The sequence below is a fragment of the Salarias fasciatus genome, chromosome 2, assembly GCF_902148845.1.
Source record: "Salarias fasciatus chromosome 2, fSalaFa1.1, whole genome shotgun sequence".
NCBI classification, from domain to species: domain Eukaryota; kingdom Metazoa; phylum Chordata; class Actinopteri; order Blenniiformes; family Blenniidae; genus Salarias; species Salarias fasciatus.
Window position 1 is genome coordinate 14,603,008 of NC_043746.1, and position 24,967 is coordinate 14,627,974.

The 24,967-nt window shown below is 42.5% G+C and overlaps 1 protein-coding gene across 1 annotated transcript; it reads right to left on the reverse strand.

Moving 5' to 3' along the window:
• Window positions 1-1,007: 1,007 nt before the first annotated feature.
• On the reverse strand, window positions 1,008-24,723 carry jakmip1 (janus kinase and microtubule interacting protein 1). Its single transcript, XM_030108638.1, has 23 exons — window positions 24,247-24,723; window positions 16,188-16,492; window positions 15,186-15,518; window positions 14,613-14,774; window positions 12,683-12,895; window positions 11,858-11,971; window positions 11,457-11,603; window positions 11,075-11,245; window positions 9,534-9,593; window positions 8,131-8,259; window positions 7,823-7,951; window positions 7,619-7,702; window positions 6,649-6,711; window positions 5,607-5,705; window positions 4,636-4,737; window positions 4,494-4,547; window positions 4,328-4,393; window positions 4,034-4,102; window positions 3,756-3,833; window positions 2,553-2,762; window positions 1,625-1,690; window positions 1,406-1,482; window positions 1,008-1,306 (listed from the first exon to the last, which is right to left on the reverse strand). The coding sequence occupies exons 2-22, from the start codon at window positions 16,341-16,343 to the stop codon at window positions 1,432-1,434; spliced, it is 2,556 nt and encodes an 851-aa protein (XP_029964498.1). The 5' UTR covers window positions 16,344-16,492; window positions 24,247-24,723; the 3' UTR covers window positions 1,008-1,306; window positions 1,406-1,431.
• Window positions 24,724-24,967: the final 244 nt, after the last annotated feature.

Consider the following 24,967-nt stretch of genomic DNA (forward strand, 5'->3'; position numbering starts at 1 on the left):
CGTTCTGCTCCAGGACCTCCTGTTTGTGAGGCACAACCTGCAGGTCCTGGCCGGTCACAATGGTGACTGAACCGCTTACGGTGCCTGCTCTGTTGGACGAGGTCACGTGATCCTCCACCGGTCAGCCTGTGCCCACTTGGTGAGTGTTACCTGTGGTACAAGAACGGATCATGTCAACTCGTTACCTGAAAGTCCAAAATCTGTGACACATTTTATTCACACATCTGACATTGCCACTGTTTAGAGATAAAGAAAGACAGAAAAAGATGCACGTACTTAATATTCACTTATCTATAATTCAACATGTCAACAGCTTGGTAGCAAGTTGTTGGGCAATGGTATCTCTCAGGTTACCCCAACTCCTATTCGACCTGTCTGCTCCTCCACCTCTGACTGTACCACACCGAACCGAGGAGTGTCGATCTCTCCAAGTCCCTCTTCCAGCAATATTCATATAGTCTCATGGTCATTCACATGGCTATTGCTTGGAGTAATTATTACCGTTGTGCATCTTTTACCTTAAAAACATAGTGAACTGCCTTTTGCTTTGCTTTAAGATAGGACATGAAAAAGCGCAACTTTTCCTCAGAACTCTGCAGGGAGTTTGGCTAATGCATAACCTGATACAAATAGCAAGTTAATGTGTGACCACTTCACATGAGCATAATCCAAAGATGAGGTATGGAAAACAAAGCAACAGAAACACCGGCATAAATTATCACTTATAAGCAAACAAGGTTTAAAGAAGAAATTTCTTCGAGGTAAAGTTTAATAATAACCTGGTTTTGTATTGGTCCTGGTTTCCTCCTCACACTGCAACAACAAGCTTCCAGTAAGTTCAGCTCCAGCTTTGTGAACTTGGTTTCACTGCCGTCTCCTTAGAAACGACGCAGACGTTGGACTTTGCCAGAATCCTCTATCCTCTCCACTTGGCATGCAGATTTCGGCTCAGTCTCTCCTTTTTTCACTGTACTACTGAGCAGTCCCACGGCTCAGGCTGTGGCTCCCTTTAAGTCAGTCCTCTGATTCAGAGTTTCCTCTTTGTAAATCCACGTGTTTGCTTCTCACGGAGGAGTTAAGGTTTTATGGTCCAGGTTAAAGAACCACTCTATAAATAAATCTCAATAATCTCATGTAATATCTGGGTATGCATTAAATTCTCAAACAGGTTCACATTCCAGGTAGGAGTCCTCTGCAAAAGTGCGCGTTTATCAAAAAGGCCATTAGGTTTTTGTGAACTGTCTACATATGCATAAAAAAAGTTGCTTCTCTTTCATCCTTGCTTGCATCCACAGCACCTTAACACCTAGAAGAAAAAAAAAATTCAGATTCTGATTTTAGCATCATCATTGTATCAACACCATAACTCTGTTTACACACTTTAACTGACACACACACACTTTACCTGATGTGGTTCCACTGTCATTCTCATTAAGGCCAAAGAATAAATGCTAAAGAGAAAAACAGAAAGAGGAACAGAAACTAAAGGAGAGAGAAGAAAAGATGTGTCATGAAATTTGTAAAATATCACAACTTAATTGCAGCAGAGATTGAAAAAAAAAAAAATCAATTCTGGCCCACATATTCTACAAGTCAGTGGCAAAAGTTACATTTAAACATGTACCTTTTCCTCTATTTCCTTTATTTGTCTCTTTTGCAAGTCAATCCTGTCCTCCAGCTCTCTAATTCTCTGCAAGACAAAAAACAGAAGTGGTTAGTGGGTCAAAATCTGTTTAGACACAAGGTAATAACACCAGAAAACAGCCGTTTAAAGGCGATGAACCAATTATCACTGAATACACTTCAAATAATCTGCTGGCTTCCCATCATGCCCTCTGTCTCCATGGCAGCTGTGCTGGATAAGAATGAGCTGTCATGGCAACCACGCAGCAGATTGAACTGAATGGCTGAAGTGAGTCCGTCTGTGGGACTTTAAAGCTCAGCAACACTTTGGATGAAAGAGCGCTCCGCTGCGATCGGCAGAAAGCCTCTGTGTCCTCGCGACGCTACACGACTGCACGGTCACTGAAACACAGCCGTTTCATAATATGACCAGCTGCTGCAAATCAATGCAGGCTGAAAGCTGAGCGGTTCCACAAAATAACAGAATTTATTTGATCTGATCACTTTGTCAATCCAAACTGATTTATTAAGGGATGTTGATGTTCGGTGGTCCAAGGCGCTGTTAGTAGGAGTAATTCAATTGACGGAAATGGCATTTAGGGCGCGGTGATTGTTGGTGCGGTCAATGAAGAACAACAACAAAGTGTTCAAGCCATGGGTGTAAAACTACTCAGCTGGTAGGAATATGGAGGAACACAGAAGGAGTTGGAGGGGGGGGGGGGGCTATTCATATCAACATGAAACACACACACACACACGCACGCACACACTCATCTGTTCACTCTTTCAGTACTGTACAGGTAGCACGCACAGGGATACTGCATCTTTTTCAGAGGTCTGGTGGGGTCAGAGGTTTCTGGTGGGTACCAGGGTTCAGACTGAGGGCGGGCAGGACTCAACAACCTGACTTGGTTTGCTTTGAGCCTTACCTGCTGGGCCTGCTGTAGGAGCTCCATGCGCTCCTGTAAGATCTGACTGTCATACTGCCGGCTCTGCCTGAGAATCTGACGCCGCAGCTTGTCCACGGCTAGCCTCAGCTCCTCCCTCTGCCTGTCTGTCAGCGACTCAGCCACCGCCTGGCATGCCGGCTGCTCCTGCTGCAGAGCGCTATACAGCGTGGCCTCCAGCTCCTCGATCCTCTGCATAGCCAGCCACATACACATACATACATACATACATACAGGTATACAGACACACACACACACACACACGCACACATGCACATGCGCATGCAAAAACACACAAGCGTGCACAAAGACACACATGGAAGCACACAAACACACACATCACTGTGACTATGGCAGATAGTGGGGACACTGTTCCACTTTATATTAGCGGGTACTTAAGCTTGACCTTTACATGGCAATTTCATTACTGAACAAACTGTGCTTTTGGTCTTATTTTCTAACAGGAAAATTGATATTGGCACAGCAAATACCATGTAAAAACCAAGATCTGAGCAACACAATGTCAATTCAGACTAAAAACAGAAACCAACACCAAAACTGACCGAACAAAATGGTTAGAAATAGATGGATATTGACCTAAATGTTTATTTGCAATCATCTCTTGAAGTCAGTATGAAAGAGAATATTTACAGATCATTCATTCTGACAAATCTACCGTTCAGTCAGGTTCAGCCCATCCTGTCTGGAATTTTCTTTGACTTCCATGTGAAGGATATTAAATAAGATATTCGTGAAGCGAATGTTCATTGTTGTATTTCGTGCTTTTTGTGAGAGAAAAACTGTGATTGGCCTCGTTAGAGGATAAACAGGAAGCAGTTGCAAATAAGCAGACAAACTCCTCTGTCAATTGAGTACCTCAGATTATTTCTATAATTTAGACTTTAGTGGTAAAAGATGCAGTATCCCAACACGATGTGACAAATTTTACCTTCATGGAGTATGTTGCGTTGATGATGTTTAATGAGGTCCCAAATGTTTATGTGTCATGCTGTAATGACAGTGTGGTGCCCCTGCATTCCTGAATCACTGTATAATAAGACATTGTTTTGCCTTTTACACTGGTGAATAATATTTGAAACAGAGTTTGGGGATTTCTGATATATTAAATATGTAATTTCTACAAGTAAGACCACACACTGTGTAATACTGCTCCGGGATTCGTACCATGTAGGCCTGGTCCAAGGCCTGCTTCCTGTAGTCCAACTCTTCTTCAAGGAATCCTTTCTGCTTACTGAATAGCTCCTGCAACAAGATCAGACAACAGCGTGGTAAAGAACACACAATGGAAGATGAACAGAAAAAAATCTATAAAAATCAACACAAAAAGGCTTTTCAACTTCATAGCAGGGAAAAAAAACACTTTCTGAATGCATTTCAGACAAATAAAACACAAACACTTTGTGGGTGCTAAAGTAAAATGTCCAAAATACATTTCTATTTACCTTGTCATTTTCCAGATCAATCATCTTCTGCGTGAGAGCAGCCTCGGTGCTATCTATCTGCTTTAACCACTGCAGGAATCGAAAGATTAGAGTCACAGGGGTTTCATCTTTCTTGATATTTTAGTCATTTTAGATTCAAATCTCAGGATCAGTCATATAGACAAGCGTGCATTGTTAGTAATTACATTGGTTAATTTTTTAATTCAAATAGAAAAGCTGTAATGGCCACAAAGAGAGATGAGCAATGAGCGTCCACTGGGTGTCACTGAAAGCACAGGGAGGATTTCCTCTCACCTTTTCACAGAGAGAAATCACTGTTCCGGCTTGAATCACAGCTACCTGCTCCTCATTCCTCAAATTCTACAGAAAATGAATTATTATATTAAATAATATTAAATTGAATGTTTAAAAAAAAGAGTGCCATTGGAGATTATTTCAGTGACAGGTTACTCAAACTCACCCCATTATCACCTAGAATATCCAGTTTTTTCATTAGCTCTGGAATAATAACATCCTGCACAAAGGTCAGAACCAAGATATCGTGTGAGAAATAGGGAAGGACAGAATTAATGGGAAAGTCTGTTTTTTGAAAGAATTTTCACCTTGACTCCCTCCTGGTGGCAGTAGATCTGCAGGGCACTGCTGCTGTTTTCAGGGAAGGCAGACATGTGCAGATTGAGGGCAGGAGATCTGCGCTCCCTCTCCTGTGAGAAGGAAACAGCGTGTTAATACTCATGCAGCTCAACAAACACATTGATGTACATTTTTTTCAACAAGATTCATTGTCACCAAGAATGTGAGTTCAGTGGAAGGAAAACCTAAAGAGAGACACTTTCTGTAAATGCAAAAGTGAAATGGAAGGGAATGAGGAATTTACTCACATGACACTGAAAACATGGTCGGGATCTGCCGAAATGAGGGAGGTGGAAACTCAAAAATTAAAAAAGGACAATCCAACCAAACCAGAAGGAAGTCATGCTCATAAAACCACAACCTGAAATTGTGATCTGGTGTTTCACCTGCATGACACAACAGCTATACAAACAGATAATCTGACTGGTTTGAGAGACACTGGAGCCACTGATCTCACTCTGGCAGACTGATTACTTTCTAAATTTCATACAGTATGTGTGATGTTAAACCAAAAATAACCAAATGCAGTAATGCACCACATTATTGTACCGTTTCACTTCTCAGTGCTATATATCTCTTGTCTCATGGAAAATGTAACAGAGTGGAAATGCATGCCAAAAACGGTAGACAAAATGAACAGGGGAGGGAATGGATGGTGAACGCAAATACACTTTTATTCAATTAAAAATTATATTCATCTCAACACATTAAACATTCATTAAATGAAATTGTAAAAAACAAATATTCCAGTCCAGTGACGGGGTATGCGCACAGCTGCCATGCAAAAAAAGGGAACTCAAAATACAGTGAAGAACTGAGATGAGTGGCGAAAGGGAATGCATGTCTGTCTGAGGAGTCACTGTATGTAGGTCTTGCGTCTGGAGCTGAGGCTGTTGTTGTCGCCTCCTGGCGACAGCTTGATGTTGGTACAGTCTCTTACTTCCAGTTCCAGCACCCTGAACTCCAGCAGCTCATTCTGGTCCCGAGCGTCCTGAACCTCAGCCTGCAGCTTCGACTCCGTCTGCTGCAAGGCACACATCTGCAGACAGAAATTTATCTTTAATCTTCAAGATGCTTTCATTGTATGACCTATAAATACAATCTGCGACACTGAAGCAGAATTATTTCATATCTGATTTGAGATAAAACTGATCACAATCTAATAAAAATGAATCAGACACAATAGATATCATAATCTAAATAAATTAGAATAAATGCATAAGATGCTCATGTATCATGTTCTATGTTAAGTTCATTGAAATAAATACTGACATAATTGCACATCTGTATATTAATGACCATTAAAAAGTCTTAAATGAGCAGGTAGAAAAGATATGTGCCTCTCTATCTTACACAGAGATTCATTAGTGATTAGGCTTTGTGTTTTACTATTGAATTTAAGGAGATATTTCAAGTTTCCGTACTTTACTTGAACATTATTTTCTGATGAACTTTTACTATTTCTGACTACATTTGAGCATAACTCTTCTCGACTCTCAGATCATCATCTGTTTTAACCTCTTTAAACATGATTCAGTGTTACAGTGAAGGATCAAAACTACTGATGGCAACAACAATCAAATGAGTTTCAGAGAACTAAGTATATTAATTAAATAAGCTCAGGTTTCAACAGCATTTTTGACGAAAGTGAAGTCAATAAATTTGCACATATTAGAAGACAGAGATGCTTATTTTCAATGACATACATTAGTTGACTGATAAGTAAAATGTGTCTTTTAAAAAGGGCTCAGCTAAGGTTTATGCTAGTATTAAACATTCATACTGTCATTTTAAAGCTAATTGTTGCTATTTTCAATTTTTTAGGTTTTGTTTCAGGCTGCATAAAAAAAATAAGCTTTTGTATTGATAATTTTTTTTAAGCAAACAAGATTTATATTTCACATGAGGTACTGCAAAAAAGAAACCCGAGCTGGTCCAAAGTATCCATGGATGCTGTGGTGCTAGCGAGTGATTCAGTCTACCTTCTCGTGCAGTTCCTGGTTGGTCCTGAGCAAGTACTGCTTCTCCTCCACCCACTTTGAATCCTGCCATAACAACCAAACAAATCATCAGCAACAAACAACACCGGTAAGAAGAGGACAGGAAGGAAAGCATCCCCAGTGACAGGACGTGATGACCACAAACCGGTCTTCACACATCTTACTGCCGAGTGACCATTTCCTGACACATGCAGATGAAACACAGACACAGAGAGGCAAGAACAGAGTGGCACGAGTTTTATTGATCCACAGGGATGAAGCACGGTCCTGAGATAACAGAACAGAAAGAGTTGCATTCACAAATCACAACAGGAGTTCACAGTAATGAGAGGAACAGAAGACAATGTGAGGTGAAAAAAAAAAATAACAGCGGAGCAGCAAATCAGAACCACAGCGCTGGATCACATCACAGTCCGACAGGCAACATGCAGAAAAGAAAAAGAATCGATGAGATATAGGAGGCTTACCGAGATTAATTCAGCGTTGTACTATCAGTAGTCTCTCATGACATTATTTAACTGTAGGTGAGAATTAAGGTGCTCAAAACTAAAGGTAGCACTGGTTTACTTCTCAGATTAATATATTTCATGATAAGTTTTGCTTGTATTAGTAAATTAAAATGAACCCTAACTGTACGTTCATGTTTGTAATGATAGTGAAATACAACAAGTTTATCTCTAATAATCCATTCGTCTTTTTGATAGTTGTCAAACAGTTCCGAGAGGCCAAGAAACAATGAGAAACACCATCACCGACAGTACGGGCGGAGGGCGAAGTGGAGCATGCAGGCACAGCTGGGAAGTCACACATGCAAGAAGAAACATCACAGGATTCTGCGGCAGACCTGGTCAGCATAGCGCCAGCCCAGGAGCAGAGCAGCCAGACACACATGCAGGAGAGCCAGTGACAGCAGGACCTGTGAGCTCCAGTCCCCATCCTTTGTCTTTATTACCTGCCCCCTCTCGGCCAGGGCCTTCTCCAGGTCAACAATCTTGGCCTGACAGCTGTGGAGCTCCACCTGCAGCTGCTCGCGGGTCTGCGGGAGAAATAAAACAAAGCGAAAAAGTGATTCAGCAAAGAAGAAAGTTATAAACAATTTATTTCTCGTGTTTACTTTCAGCTGTGCTTTGTTAAGGGACAGGGGACAGATACAAACCCTGGCCTCTCTCTCCGCATCCAGAGAGCCGCCGGTCTGCTCCTGCAGGAGGGCATAAGCCCGCTGAAGAGCCTGATACTCTCTGGTGAGCTGACGGAAACGAAGTTCTGATTCTTCACGGGAAACACTCTGCAGTGTCAAAGAAGGACAAGGTCAAACAAACGAGAAAGCCGTCACCTTCACATGTAGGAGAGTCATTTTCATATTTGTAAATAGTTTAATTTTTGATCAATGATTGTAACATTTATTTAGCGAAACCATCAACTATTATAAGAACAACATAACATGAAAACTTAGAAAAGATGCACCTCTTCCAGGTCCTCCTCCGGGGTGGCAGGCGTGCGGTCAGTGAGGTCAGTGTTATAGGAGGTCAGAGAGGACGTCTCGGAGTCCACCGACTCCTCATCAAATCCAAAATATGTCTCCACAACATGCCTCTGGAGGAAGTAGAGAGATAACAACTATAAAGTCACAGAAACATGTCCCAAAATAGATTAGATTACTTCAACATGTCAGTCTACTTTACAAAACAATACGTTATATAATAACTTCTTTTTGTAATTTATGTCAAATAAGTTCAAGCTGCTGCATGTTTCTTTATCATTAAAGTCCTTTCAAAAAGTTGCGATTCTGCAATTCCAACTTGTGGTGATCAAACAAAATTGCGAGGTCGCACAGAGATCGGTTGAATTTAAATTAATAGCAGAAAATGCAGCGTCGCAACTTCCTGGAGCGACTCTCATGAACTGTTTCCTCACCGTCGTGTTTGTAAGTCATCTCCTGGCAACCCGAGAAATAAAGGCAGACAAGCGCACACAAACAAATGAACGATGAGAAATAAAGGATGAGGAGGAGGTACTCCGTCATTCTGTCACGACAATGAAAAACATCGACAATAAACTATAAAAAAAAATCTAAAATCTAAAAAAATGTGTCAAAGAAAATTCTTTTTTTTCCCTCACTATCATAAAAAAAAGTTTCCAGATCTAATCAAGCTGCTATCACAGATAAAGCAGAAGGCCCGAAGCTGCGTTTGTCTCCCAGCTGCTTTCCAGTGTTTGAAAAAAAAAGAGAGGGAAAAAAAAAATTCCAGATGCCGGTCCAAAAGCAAAGCTACTCTGCCCGAGCCTGCATCGAACTTTCCAAGCTCACTAAACTGCTTCAAGCAGGAGAGGCGAGAGGAAATATACGGCAAGCATCTCCAAACTCCTCCTCCTAGCAACATCACACTCTGAAATGCCCCCGATGTATTCAAACAAACATGCCGACTCAGACGTACACACAGCACTTTTCTTTCAGAACCAATTAGATACTGTCAACACTGTTCTCCACATTTAGTCAGTGAAGCACAGACACACTAAATGCAAAACTCAACTTTAAGCTTTAGTGACCCATCTGTGAACTATTCTAAAGAAGAAAAAAAAATCACTAAATAGACACGACTGAAAACGTGAATCGTTGCCGTGTGTGTGTGTGTGTGTGTGTGTGTGTGTCTGTGTGTGTGTGTGTGTGTATGCTCAGCATGATGCTCCCAGCTGGAATGGAAGCTGTCATTATTGTCTCATGAGTCCAATTAAACACAAACACACACAAAAAAAAACACACACACACAACTGAAAAGGCTGCTTGAGGATCAGTCAGCCACAGATTTGGTCGTTGCTTAGTCACACCTCACTGCTTCAACAGATGTGTTGGAAAAACTCACACTTACTTTTGACATTTTGAGAGGTTTTCTTCTGGTTTTTTTGCACATCACTAATCGGTCACGTTCCTACAGAGAGAGAAAAAAAAACCAGCAGATCAGCCTGAACAGTTTGACAAAGCCACCATCACATGTGAATTTATGACAATGTCTCTGTGCACTGAGCAGCCGCATAGATCAATGAAAGAATGAACCGCCAGCCAAATTTAATATTTCATTCAGCATTGTCTAATTTAGACTGCTTAGGAAAAAAAATCTGAGGTTCTCAAAGGAAAAAAAGATATTGTGAAAAGTAATGTTGTCATGGAGAGATAATAAATTCTCCATGATATCACGACAGTCAGGAACATTTTGGTTCAGAGTGATGCTGAAAAATTAATCCCTGCATTTATAATTCCCTATTTTCAGGGTGTCCAAAAAGTCTCTCACGAATTCAAAATACCGCAGTAGAATTCTGACAGAAACGGGCTGCAGAAATCACATCTCTCACATACTAGATTCTACGCATTGACTCCCTGTCAAATCTAAAACAGAATTTAAGGTAACAGTCAGGCTTCGTCATATCTTTAAAAGCTGCTCGTCCCAGCAGAGCCTTTCTTCCTAAGAGTGATGCTTCATTGCGGTGTTTTCAGGTTCTTCTAATGTGGAACTGGCTCCCTATTCTACTAAGGGAAGATAACATTGTCTCAAAGTCAGTTTTTCCTCTCTACTTGCTCAGAGGGAATTGTTGGGCTTTGCCTCTCTGAAGGTGTCATTATATTGCTGCATAAATAAAACTGAAATGAAAGGGAAAATCTATTCAAATAATTGGATCGATTACTCATACACAACTAATGATGCTTCTGAAAATGTAAAACTAATTATTACTAAATTCAATCGTGACAGAACTCATGTGGCAATATCAAAATGAATCATTTTATTTTCTATTGTTATCTGATGAAGACTAAATGTAAACATTAAAGTACATTCACACAATCAAAAAATCCTGTTTCAAATGTGTGAAAGTAGCATGGCTCAGTTGACCTTTATGCAAAGAAATGTAAAAAGAATATCTAAAACAGTAATGTGCTGCATTAACTCCACTTATCCTACTCGGTTCATTACTTCATCAGATTACATAATAATGTCACGTGTGACGAAATGTCAAAACTATCTGACAGTGAGTGGCATTGAAGTAATAAGATTATGAGACTCCTCCCACTACAGTCTGGACATTGTATTTAAATAGGTTATTGGAACCCACATAACACACAGACAGATGTGAAAATTGATGTACGGATTTTACTTTCATATTATCTATGACCAATGTAGGAGGGGACTGTTTATATATTCCAATAAGGATTTTACATGACACAGAATTCTGGTTTCTATTGGAAGGCTTAATTATCGTAATCAATAATAATCCAGACTTTAAAAACCAAGAAAAGATTTTGTAGCACCTAATAAGTCTAAACCTCTTGAAATTCTAAGACACTGGCAGTCAGAAGTCTGAAGAATAATAGACATTGTATTCTGGAGAATGATTATTGTGGTTTTGGGAAAGTCTTGACCTGCGTGAGCTCGTCAATGATGCCTTGTTGCTCAGCAACCTGCAGCTTGAGAAACTCCACTTCCTGCTCCTCGTGAGCATGGCTCAGGTCTGTCAGGGAGCTCGGACGCTTCAGCTGGGTCTGAATGCACTGCTGCTGTGAGGGTGGACGGGAAGAGGAGGCTTTTTCCTTCTGAGGGAGGAAAAGAGAGAAACAGAGGCTTTTCCTCAAATAGCCAGCAGAGGTCCTGTTTTCTTTATAATGAAAGAGAAAAACAAAGCACCTCTTTGAGAACTGGAAAACAATAAGATCTTCTAGTACAGTTTAAAGTATTTAAATGTAATTTTATCTGTAACATCAAGAGAGAAATGAGAGCTGACAGAATAAAGCAGGCGGCTCTCACCATCTCGGCGTTCTCTCGGCTCAGGTTCTTGAGTTTCTCCTCCATGCGCTGTAGTGTTTGCAGGAGGTCATCGTTCTTCTTAGATAGCCGCTTGTTTTTCTCGAACATGGGCTTCATCTGACTTTCTGCTTCTCGAACACGCTTTAGCTGAACAGAGGGCGGAAACAGGAAGGGGAAATACTTTAATCTTATGTTCTGACCTCTGACACTGAAATTCCTCCCTGTGCTGAGCAGGTACGAGCTTCACTGAAGGACTCCTGAAGTAACCAGTTTCAGTTTTTCGCAGAAACTACTTTTCTCTGTAGGTTTATATTTTCATTTAACTCATCTTTTTGTGTGAAAAGAAAATGTGTATGACTGCGATCAACGCACAGGCGTACTCATACACGTGTCTTCCTTACTAATTCATTCCTCTCGTCGGCCAGCAGCGCATTTCTGTCCTCCAGCTTCCTGATGACTGAGTGGAGCTCCGCAATCTTCAGCTGGAACCTCCTCATGTCACGCTCCTCCACCTCCTGTTGAGTCGGGGGGAGAGGAGAGGAGGAGGAAGACAAAAACTGATAAAGGGAGAACATGCAGGCAGGCAGGCAGGTAATGGAGGTGGACAGGACAGAGGAGGTGATGGATGAGGGATGAATTGTCATTTCACATGGGGTAAATGTGCAGAACACACAAGTTATTTAAAACATTTTGAGTTTTTTTTTTTTTTTTTTAATTTAGATTGTGCACAAAAAACCATTTAAAGAGAGGGGGCAGGTCATATAAATATTACTTTGAGTCGTGATTGGCCACGGGGTCGGCTTTCAAACATGCCTGATTTAGGCTGTCCCAAATAATAAGCTTTCAAGTGGAATGGAAAACATGAGCTGCAAACAAATGAATGGAACATTTACTCAAAGTAGAAATTTTCCCTCCTGAAAAAAGGTGAAACCAGGATCAGTCACAATTTTTACTCAAAAACAGCAAATCTCAGGGACCAAGAAAACTGTGCGACTTTCCAGTGTCTTATTTTCTTTCTAATTTCTATCTCTGGGATTGTGTAACCATTTCTGAAGGCATTCGGTATTATTACAATGAAAGCTAAAATGAAAAAAGTGTCGGCATCAAAAAAGTGAATCACTGTATAAAATCTGATCTGTATCTTCGCCCATTGTTTGGTGTTTTCAATGAATGACTGTATCGATGCAGAACTATCTACATTTGTTTTTCTGTGTATTCATGTCTACCTGGTTGTTGACGAGGTCTTGGTTTTCCCCGAGTCCAGGCATGATTTCTCTCTTGGGGCTGCCGTGGTTGTGCCTCTCAGCCTCTCGTACCTGACCCAGCTGCTCATCCAGAGCTTCCTTTTGGAGCTGGAGCTTCTGAGCATAGCCGGCCTGCACTCCCAGCTCCCGCTCCAGAGCACACATCACCCGATCCTTCGCCTTCAGCTCATCCATCTGTGAGAGTGTTGAATGAGAGAATGGTTACTAAAGATGTAAAGGTATGTTAGGAAGGTTTTAATTATCAATGCAAGTTTTCACAATAAAAAAAAGTGCAACCTTGATTGAATTAGGAAGCTTTGAGCTTGCTCTGTATTCACACAATTCATTATGACAGTTGTGAGCACCTCTGCTTCCCTCTGTATTTTGTTCTTTAACACTGGTATTTCCTGCACTGCCGTCTTTCATCATTCAACCATGATCCTGCATCCTACTCTTTCACTCTCCTTGGTGAAACATTCCTGAGTTAGGAACGCATGTTGTTGCAGCCACGCTGTGTGTTAAATGGTTAATGACTAACTGCAGCAGGTATAAAGACTTAGAAGCACCACGCTGTGAAGATAAACTACAGGCAGGCACTGCAGCCATTAGCTACCAACAGACCAGATAAGCTGAGCTGGAGCTGAACGTCAGAAGCAAGAAACCAGATGCCGGTGTGTGAGGACTAGATGATATCAAAATGAGGTCGTGAAAGGGATCGCAGAATTACTGCTTGTTATATGTCACAGATTGTTTGGCAAATATCAATGTAGAATACATTTGTGTTATTTATTTTCTTTGAAGTATTTGAGAAAAAGGAAAAAAACGTACTTTATTGATCCTCTTGGGGAAACTACTACTCTGCACTTCACTCATCCCATTCATAGTTAACCTTGACGGCACATGCATAAAACGGTGGGCTGCAACAGAGTGGAGTACTGGGAGGCCGTGGGGTCAAACATCTAACTCTGTGACCTACAGAGGGTTCAAACCTGTAAGTCCCCACTTTCAACATCCAGGCCACTACTGTAACTTCATACTCTGTAACTTTACTGCAGTCAGCTCATTGAGAGTCAACGTCTCCTGTTATGTACATCACAGAGAAGTCATTATGGGGAAACAATCATGCTCGGTATCAAATTTTAAGACCCCAAAAATCTGCTTTCTCAATCAGCTTCTTAGAAAAAACAGAAAGATTTCTATTGGTGGCTGCAGGAATCAAAATTTAGTTTGAACGTGACGTCAAATGGGGGCTTGTTTGCTCATGCAACAGACACTGCTGTAAGCTAAGCATATAAGAAAATGTGTTAGTTGTAACAGTGCTTCCTGGTAATATGCCTTCTGATGTTTGAAATCCTGTTCTTTTCCCACTTTAAAGGTGTATCCTTTTTAAGGAATATAAGTACATTAGTGGGATGAGCCGCAGAGCTTAGATGTAGATTGTGCCAATGGAATTTTTTTAGTTAATAGATTATTCCATTATTGAGCTTTTTTTGATTGTATGAGGGAAGCCTTGAGGGAAAAAAAAACATGTATGATCATTTTTTTGAAATAGAATCTTCCAGACTCTTTTAAAGAATCATACAAAGCCACAATAATCTTCTCCTGTTGCCCACGCAGCTCATACACTGCTGAGGGTAACCAGTTTGTCACCCACACACTCAGCTCTGCTGCTCATCCCACAAATGCATGTTCCTTACTAACGTAGTATAATTTACAAGCAGAAATAAACCAGCGTTGCTGCAAAGAAGTATTATTGACCAAGAGGAAAGTCAAACAGAAAGAGCTAGTACAAATTATGTGTTAGAACATCACAGTCGTTGAAGGTTTTATTTGATTAAAGTTAACTAAATATACAGTTGGAAGTGATAACAATTATCTGTAATGCACATTTTCCAGTTTCATGCGGTCTCACCAGTCGGCGGATGTCTTTCTCACAGTCGCGTTTGATACGATGCACCTCATCTTGGTGCTGTTGGTAGGCCGTTCGCAGATCAGCAGCTTTGGCTTTATCAGCCTGAAGAGCGTTTGCCAGCGCCTCATCAGCCTGTTTCCTGGCTGTTTTCTGCTCCTGAATCTAAAATACAACCACACACACACACACACACACACACACACACAACAGTATCAGTGCCCTGTACAACAGAGGCTGATATCCATGCTTTCATAAACAGTGTTTCTAGCCCATTAAACTGTTGTAAATTTAGATGCCATGTCAGTCTATGAAGGCCACAGTGAAACAATAGCTTGGCAACAAGCTTTTCCACCCTGCTTCCTGTTTTTCAGAAGCAAATTTTCAAAAGGTATACACAGCCACACATGAACAAAGACACATGTAGAGCAACACTCAGTGTTTTCAATAATTAATTTTCTGAGATTATAAGACGCCAATTTCCTGTGTTGTTACTACAGTCCATGCAAGCTTTTTTCTAAGACCTCAAGATAAAAATATAGCAGACTGTCACCTACACATAAGAAAATATCCTACCTCCTGCTGTAGCTTAAGTCTCTCCCCATCAAAAGCCTTCCTGGCCTCCTCCCGAGCCTCTCCGAGCAGAGCGTTTTTGAGCTTGTCAGCTGCTCCATCTCTCAGAGCGTTCACGAGGCCCTGGAGCCGCTGCACCTCGGCGTCACGGATCTTGATGGTCCTGGCCAGTTCAGCCTCATGCTGTCGTGCCAGAGCTTCGCGGGCAGTGGCGATCTCACGAAGCTTCTCTTCATGAAGTTTGGCACGCAGGTCAGTGAGTGCAACAGCATGTTTGTGCTGCTCGAGCTCTCGGGCCTGCCGCTGCTCCTGGAGTCGCTCACGGAGCTTACATACCTGAGAGAGGCACAAAAAAATAGATAATGCGCTAGTTAAGCGTCTTGCTATATGCACCGTGCACCAAAATACAATAACGGGTCACTGATCATACCACCTGGATGACAAGCCTAGCATCCAAGCACCCTATTTACACATATTTTTTCTTTAAAAATTTTACATCAGCTGTGTAAATTTGCACGTTTGCTACTTATAATTTACAAGAAAAATGTATATGTTAAAAAACTGCCTTTTGAATGGATAAAAAGTGAAAAGTGTAAAGTAATTAGATGCATTCCTTTCAAAGTGCATCTTGCATTGGGAACTGCTGCTGTACTTCAGACTAATAAGGATACAGAAAGGCGGTGTGAGAGGGTGTAAGGCTGTCAATCTGGAGACACGAAGACCTCAAGGGCAGCCATCCAGTGTTGTGCATGCCAAAGAAATAAATACATCACAAGGCTGAAACAACTTCTGTGAGCCTCCAATTTTTAAAGCTGCTATTCATAAATGTCTGTTACGGCTCGTTTTGCTGCCTCCAAAATGTGTAAGGCAAGATATTTCATTAAAAATCATTTACCATTTTCCCTACTGGACTTTTTCACCACGTATGGCAGGTTGTCTATAGACTCTCGTGGGAATCAAATGGGTACACTTCCACTTGTTCCTCTGCTTTCTCTGCCACCTCACCTTTCCACGCTCCTGCTGGAGCTCGATCTGAACATCCATCAGTTTGCTCCTCAGCTCCTCGTTGGTGGCCGGCACCGAATCAGCCATCACCTCCGATTTCTCAGGCTTCCTTCCCTTTTTTTGGGGTTGGGCCGACGGGGGTGTGGTTGATGACATAGCACTCCAGTTGTCCAGTCAGGACAGACATAGAGTGCTGGGTGTGCCTAAACGGAGGAGAGTCAGTCTCTGCTCCTCCTCCCTGCGAGGCCCTGCATCACCAGCGTGTCACCGAGAAGTCTACATAGCTGCTCGATGTCGGAGAGGTTCTGTTTGACAAACAGACAAGTGGACAGGAGAGAGGGAAAAAGAAAAGATGGAAAATGTGTGAGTCATTGTTAAAAACTGGGTTACACGGCACAACTCTGCACAATGCTCTCCACCAAAGACATGTGACGCACTCCAGCCGGGGGAAAACAGACTATTTTAGGGAATAACATTTACACTCTCCTCTGTCACCCTGTTCTCTCCAACATTTACTCGTGGGCCATTTATCAGCATCCTATTGCAGTCCCCGAGCTGTAGTTAGAAGCTCTACAGTGCATGAAAATGTGTCTGGACAACACAGTTTCAGACCTTAGCTTCTAGCACCTTGCTGGATGCTTCTTTCTTTCTTTCTTCGTAAATCCTTCCATTAGTTAGATTAATCTTGTCATTCCTGTGTCAAGGGAGCACATAATCTTTTTCTGTCCAGCAAAAACTAATGTGATGTCTGTGCTCCTTCATTACTTAACTGCAAATTCCCTAAACTAAGACAGCCTGCTCTAATGGAGTCCCAGAGAAACATTCAGCATTTAGGTGAGAGGACTTTGCTTGATTTCATCTGTCTTTCGCACTGCTTCTCTTTATTTATGCACCCTCATGAGTTCCATGAAGATTTCAAAACAGACAGCAACCAGCAGTCTGCCTGACATTCGTTCATTTTACTATATCCATTAGTGTAATTCAAAATTAAAATTTCATTTTCCAAAGACAAGAAAAATTACAAAGGTCAAATACCTGGCATTAGCTTTTGGATTTAACCTAAAAACCTGTATGTAAGTATTAACATGTTAATCTAGATACACTTTTTTCAATTAATGTTTGAACGTAAACATAATTATATTGTATTTTCTCAGTTACTTTAAATGTGAAATACTTTTGGAAAAGAGGTAAATGTGTTACGTTAAGAGAAGTCACTGCATATATTTTCTGTCGCGATTCAATTTCCAACAGAAGAACGCAATGAAAATTATGTCAAGTGACTTATCATGAAACTAATCTACGAGTCGGGTCAAAGATGGAGTCTATCGTTCCAACTCTCAGGAGGAGCTACAAGCAAACAACTAAATCCACATAATTTAGGAAGATCACTAGAAAATGTACTGCATTCTTGTGCTTCGGAGTTCAATTATTCAGTTATCCCAATAATTAGTGGTAGATGCCTTCAGCTAAGCTACACAAAACACTGAGCCCCACAAAACGCGGCACACACAGACTCTGTTCTCTCTTCCTTTCCTCTCCATTCAGCTGAGGCATGTTTTCTATACTCATAGACCTGATGTAGGTGTGTGACAGTGACACGCATTTACTGAGCTGAAAGTGGACTCCTCTAATCTCTTCCAGCAGTGAATTGTAACCCAGTAACCTCCCAGTCGTTCTGTCTACTATTAAATAAATAATGCAGTGATAAGGGAGATGAAGCATGAAGACCGTGGGCGCCTCCATCTTTTTCTGCACACACATTGCCAAACATTCACACAACATACACAGATGGCAGAAATAGTTACCAAGGCAACCCTTGCTCTCAAAAACTCTTCCTTTCATACCAAAGGATGATGGGAAGGATGAGTCTCAAGCGGGCTGAAAACACACAGGAACGCCATACACACACACCCTCGCTGTAATGGTAGTATAGAGGCTGTGTGTTTCAAGCACTCATGATTTTTGTTATCTGGTCCCATCTTTGAGTCGAGGTTGAGTGAGAGACAAAAATGCACTGATGCTGGAGGGCAAGGAAGCTTTCTTCTGCATGAATCTTTACACAGCACACACAGACAAACCCGGAGTGAGAACCAGAAGAGAGGGAGAGAGAGAGAGAGATGGAGGCTGATTACGCTGATAATAGCGAGGCAGACAAGAGGAAAGAGCCAGAGCTACATAGAAAAAAATGCAGCCCACTGGTGGAGAAACCAATCTTTAACCATCTCCCCCTGCTCCTCTTACATTCTTCTCAATCCCTCACCCCCCATTTGCTGGCATGGTGATGCTGCTGATCTCAGTCTCATTCACAGAGACAGAGAGCGATCATTCAGACACAGCGAGCTCTGACAGGCTCGCATTCACTCCAGCCTCAAACTGAACAACCAGGGACAGATACAGCTGTCACGTATTCTCTCTCTCTCTGGTCACAAACATCCATTGATTTACAGTCGGTTGATAGGCTCACCGTGCAAGCATGTCTCACAACTTGCACATATAAATCACTAGAATCTGAGTGACACAAGGTAAGATGTTGCAGGTTTTATTCCACAGCGCCCCAGAGGGCCTGAATGCATGCACCATGCTTTCTCAGTGCTCTGACGCATAATTGTCATGTCTGAATTTAGGGTATCATCAGCTACACAGACACAGTACTTTTATTTTACTGGAAGCTAACAGTTTGTATAACAGCATCACAAAACCAGCTTCTCTCTAAACTGCCTCAACAAAAAACAGGTGTTTCTTATTTTCCCACCCCATGTAATTCAAAGAGATTTGTCAGAATTCTAAACTATAAAGCACACAGGTCAAATAAATCTGTTTCACACACTCTAAATTCAAATTTCACCTGAGACCAACATGTGTTCACAGGCACAAATAATATCAGCCACCCACAGAGCATCCTGGAACCACATGTTCCCAAGCTGCCAACCGGGCGCTAAATCTCAGAGTTTATAGTTCTCTGAAAACCAGGAATGTTATGTGGGAAACTAGAACGTTTTATTGGGGCAATGAGACGCCAACGAGCAACTTCAATGTTCACAGAAGCAGAACAAAGCCAGCGCAGGTCCTAGTCATTAAGTTGCTTTGTGTCCTTCAAGTATCAACAGTTAGTCTATCTTTTGTTCTGCTGGAGAGTCTCACAAAATGACAAGAAACCCTTCAACAGACAAAACGTCTTCATCACCACTCCTAACATAAAAAAAAAAAAAAAAACCGGTTGATGCAATCCCACATTCTTTACCAACCTCAAAAAAGTGTGTGACTCATTAAATCAAGCCGTACTGGAACCACTTACATAAATTGGGTAACACATCGACAGAGTTGCACCTTAAAGCCAGTGAAAGCAGCACTCAGGAGATCAGCTTAAACACTAAATCACTGAATCGTGGGAACAAGGAACTGATGATGAAATTCTGCTGTTTCACAGCAAGGAGAACTATTGCTGAAGGAAAATATTGGTATCAACATGGATTAATCATCATCAACAAAACATCAGAATATTTAAACACACATAGAAGCAAGGCTGTAATTCTTGTCTGGCTAATGGCAGAACACGAAGTGTTTAATTTTATCTACTGTGTGAGATGAGAGGTCTAAAAAAGGTTTACAGCAATGCACCAAGTATTTCTGGGTTTAACCTGGTAGTTAATTTTGTGGGAATCACTGTTAATGTACAATATAAAGCCTTACAAATATTCATGCTAGTAATACATCTGAGAGGCCAACTGAAAAAGCTTTAAGTTCAACAAGACAGACATTTAAACTAATATTACTTTGTGTCTCACAGTCACAGTTCAGGCTGTGGGATTCTGTGTGGTTGCATGTTCTTAGAGTCCATGTATCGATTTTCTCCTGTTACACTGCTTTGTTTCCACGGTCCAAAAACACTGTTTGTTTAGAGTTGGGGTCTCTAAATCTCTCGCAGGTGTATTGCTGTTAAACCTGATGCGTTTGTCCGGTGATGGAAAGGCAACCTGTCCAGGGAGAACCTAGCCTGGTAAACCAGGCCCGCCCACTCCTCATCCAAGTTTGGATTTTGGAGTTGGGCTCAGTCTGGGTAGGAGCCCATAGAAGGGGATTCGGCTTGGTCATGAAACGGCCGAGCCCATCAGCGTTGCCGCTTTTTGTTTTCAAATTTTCTTGGCAAATTCCGGTGGCTAAATCGGAAGCGACGCCATCACTGCGCGTAGCGGAGATTATGGAGATAAACTTTAACCTTTTCTGAAAGCTGCAATAAGTAAAGTTATAGCCAAAATACCATGTATTACAACAAGAGCAAGAGTCTGCACTTGGTGAGTTTCTAACAGGAAAAGACGTTTTCGCGTGTCTTTGCGTGTAGAGAAGCTAGAGCTAAAGAGCTAAACCTTAGAGAAGCTTTTGATTTGTTTTGAAGCGCTGATTGGCTGAAGTACGCTGTCAGTCAAAGGAGTAACCGACACCCCCTGCACGAAGTTTCTATGGGCTCCTATCCAGACTAAGCTTAACTCCCAAATCCAAACGTGACTGAGAAGTGGGCGGGGCTGGTTTACGAGGCTAGGATGAACCCTGCCATTGCCCAAAGTCAAAGTCACCTAGAATCAGCTCCTGCACACTGAGGCCCGAAGTTGGAAGGATGTCTTCTCCAGAACCGTGACAGAGTATCTCAGGAACTCAGCTAACAGAAAAGCAAACGCAAGTCAAAGGAAAAAACATACTAAACAAGCTAAAAATAAATTCACACGTTCAACAAACATTTACTTGCAAATATTTACCTACAAGTAAGCAATCACAATTCTGCTGTGTTGATTTTTTCCATCCGTTCTCTTATTCTCTCTGCACTGTTGAAATCACCTGGTCTTTAATGTTGACATCACTAAAGCTATACAATTATTTTACTGTTCATATTTTCCAGAGCCCTCCGGTCTGTTGCCTCTGTTGTTAAATTACTGCTGTTTAACAGTCAAACTGGCGTTAGAACCTCAGTGTGCAGCCCTCCTCCCTCGCCACCATTACCTTCTCATCCGTCCACCTGGTCAGGGAGTCTGTCCACCATTTCTGCCAACTCTCTACTCTAAACCACTATCTGGACTCCAGCAGGGCCCCCGACATGTCTCCTGTCACATGTGATGTTGTTTCAAATTCCGGGAGTTTAATTTGCAAAACTTCAACATTTATTCTGTATGACTTCGAACTGTCCGGGGTGTAACCTGCCCTCGTCCGAAGTAGCTGGGATTGGCTGAAAAGGATGAAGCCGCTTAGAAAATGGATGAATGGATGGTAAACACAGTTTTATTCTGTTCTCACGTCTGTCTCGTTCCCTACTGAAAAAGAAAGCTACACAGAGAGGTGGAAACAACTCTGTTTCAAAAAAAAAAAGCCCAATTACCGCTTGACAAAAACAGGATCAGCCTGCACCACACTCTGGTTAAAAATGAAAAATAGATGTTTTTTGTTAGTTTTTCTCATCATATGGTCGTATTTACTTCCTACTAACCGTTTACCATGTTACCATGTTTGCGCTGTCAATATTTAATCAACATGTTTTGTACAAATTCCTAATGCAAGACATTGTGTCTGACAAAATGAACAATGAGAGAAAGGAGAAGCAGCTCATCCTGATACGAAGAATAGGATGCAACCATCAGTTTCCTTTACTTTATATGTCAAATAAGAAATTGTTACGAAATCAATGGTATTCCTTATGTCCCAATTAATTATCTTCATGTGATATCCTAAGTTGAAGATCAAAAAAGGAAAAAAAAAAACCCAGGTTGTTTTCCTTGGTTCCAGTGCCCAGAGTTCCTGTGCAGGGTAAAGCAGTAAAGAAGATGGACGGATGGATTATTTTCCACATAATGCAACCTGATTCATCGCTTCTCACAGTTCAGAAGTACACTGCATGTTTTACAATAATTACAAACTGCAGCACATTATCTTTTCTTTATGTGCACTTACACAGTTTTGTTTGCAGAGAGATATGCGACTACTTCAACATATATATTATTACCAAGCAATCAGACTAGGCAAAAACACAAATCACCCAAAAACTGAAAAGTGAAACAGTTTTTTTAAGCTTGTGCAGATACAAGTCTTTGATTTGGTGGAGTCAGATTCATAGTCTTTGTAGTGGTCGCAAACTTGTTTCACACACAAAGCCAGAGACAGACCACATATGTCCGCAATGTGTTATATATTAACTAGGCTACAGAGTGACATAAAAGCCCAATAAAGATAAAACGTGTTTCAGCTGGTGCTCAGACAAAGACACCTCACGAGGCGAGGATAAACATCAACATCAAGGGTGTGGCTAGACTGATATACGAGTGCTCCTGATACTGCACATTTGCTGCCTTATCTTTAGCGGTCTCTCTCTCTCTCATACACAAACGTGTGCACATACACACATACAACCCTTGTTATTGCAGCCGTGTGTCAGCATCAGCCAAGTGTCGACTGTCAGAACAGGTCTGGCCACAGTCCCGACATCGTTCCACTGTCTACACACACAGACACACACACACTTAAAACACAGTAAAGATCCCGCTGAGAGGCTGAGTAACCGTGCTAAGAGCAGCACGAGTGGAGCATATGACCTAAAAACTATTACGCCAGCAGAATCACTACTAGTTAGTGACCTCAATGACCAGTCAACCCAAACAGACAAGCGCAAAGTGTCTTCCTGACTCAGGTCGCTGCTTCATATGATCTGGTGTTGCGAGTTTTATTGCACGGGCTATGATCTCTTTCACCTTGCCTCTGAATTCGTCAATACTGCTATCCAATACCAGAGACACAGAGTGTTTTCCATGTTAGCATGCACAACAATGTGAAGGGGTATTTTTGCATGCATGAGCGCATTATGTGTTAGCAGGGATAACCTCACCCTCCTCTACAAGACATGACAGTCTGGTAAGGATAAACTGTGGTTGCAAGAATTATGAGGAGGCAAAGAGGAGGTCCACTGGGATTATTCTGGGAACCGCCTGTCAATCATTACACTAAGGACAGCAGTAGCTATGAAGGAAAAGATAGAATTATGTATAAACAAATGAAGTTGTGACAAACAGGGGGAGGGTTGTTGGCTTAGGGGTAATGAAAAGAGTAAATACGGACATGTACATTTGAAGTCAGTAAGATTTTGGGAAATCCCTGATGTGAGACTCAACAGTGACTGGGTGAGGTCATCTTGAAAATACAATTCACATGTGTGGTACTATCCACAGTACAGCTGCTTTTGTTCCACACCGCATTAGCCCCAATTAGGAGCGCCACAACATGCATCAGCCTCTGATCAAACCGAAGTGCAACACATGCTGGACGTCCACTGGGGCAGATTTACAAGCCTCCTGGAGCCGCCTCTGCTACAGAAAGCAGGGCTCCCCCGCCTGTCAACACAGCGGTCAGGCATGGCAGTGGGCTCGCTGGGTGGAAAGATTATGCTGGAGACATTGGGGTGGCTTACTGTAATGTGGCTGGCTCTCTAATGAGCTGTCAAAGAGGAGATTAAGGGGTGAGGTGCTGCTTGCTGCTGGGGGAGAGTGCTTTCACACTACTGCTGACAGTCTGTCCGGCTCTGCCAACCACACCCCACAGCGACATGCATGGGGCTGCTGCAGCATCCTCTCCAGCCACAGAGGACAGGCGTCCTCACACTCAGGCAGCTTCATGTGAAGTCTCTGACTCCCATGTAGCATGTCCATCATGCACCTAGAGTAGCCACGCCACACCACAGGGCCTCGTTTAAAGCTGGGCAGGACAGGGAGGGAAATGCAACGATTATATGAGATAAGAAGGGGGAAACACTATTTATGATTACTCGTCACGCCCCACAGCTTCCTGCATGCAAACAGAAGCATGATTTTCACATCCCTGTAAGAGGATGGACGGCTCCAACTCACACAGAGAGGCTGCAAAGATGAAGCCCAGGAGGGAAAGGGGAGGGCGGCGGGCTCCCTGCCCGTCACCGCGCCGCGAGCTGATGAAACACGGATGTCGGACCTGTGCAACAGCAGCCTGCCGCCCGCTGGAGTCTACAACCCGGTCAGTAGAAGTTGCCCCAGCCTCGAGTCCACAAACTTACACGAAATGGACGTCCAGCGATCCCCGAGCGGTCTGCCGTCGAAGCGTCGCTGCGTGCTCACATCCAGGAAGGGAGGCTGGGCTTCGGTGCGGGTGAACTCACCTCCGGCGCCTGAAGATGCGCTGACCGCTCGCGGCGACCGCCGGGAACTTTACCCCCACAGATATAGCACCCAACCCCCGCCACCGAGCAGGCGCTCGCCGCTGACACCCTCCTGAGGCTGCGGACCCGGCGACTCAGCTCCGGGCTTCTCCCCTTCTCGCGCTGCACGTTGACATTTTTCTTCCACGCCCACGCGCATACAATCACGCTACGTCATCCGTTCCCATACACACGAGGGAGGAAATAAATAAATAAGGCGGTTTCCTTGCTGGTGTCGGACGTGGACGGCAGGAAAAAAAGAGACGCCGGTGGGCGTCACCGGCAGCGTGATAGAAGCGCGACACCTGACTGCGTGTTCAAGAATGACACCGCGCGCCGGTAAATGCGTGGAAGCGCAGCGCGCGCGGGAGAGACGTTACGTCGTCTGCTGGCACGATGGCACACACGCGCGCATCCTCAAAGGCAATGCGTGTCGAGATCGATAGTAAAATAGCTTCTTTTGGTGCAAGGAGCTCCAAGCACATTATGAAACACCCTGAATTTAATTAAATATAATGAATATATTTCACAAAACCAGAACGAGCTGTGCATTTTCGAGTATGTGCTATTTTTAACGATG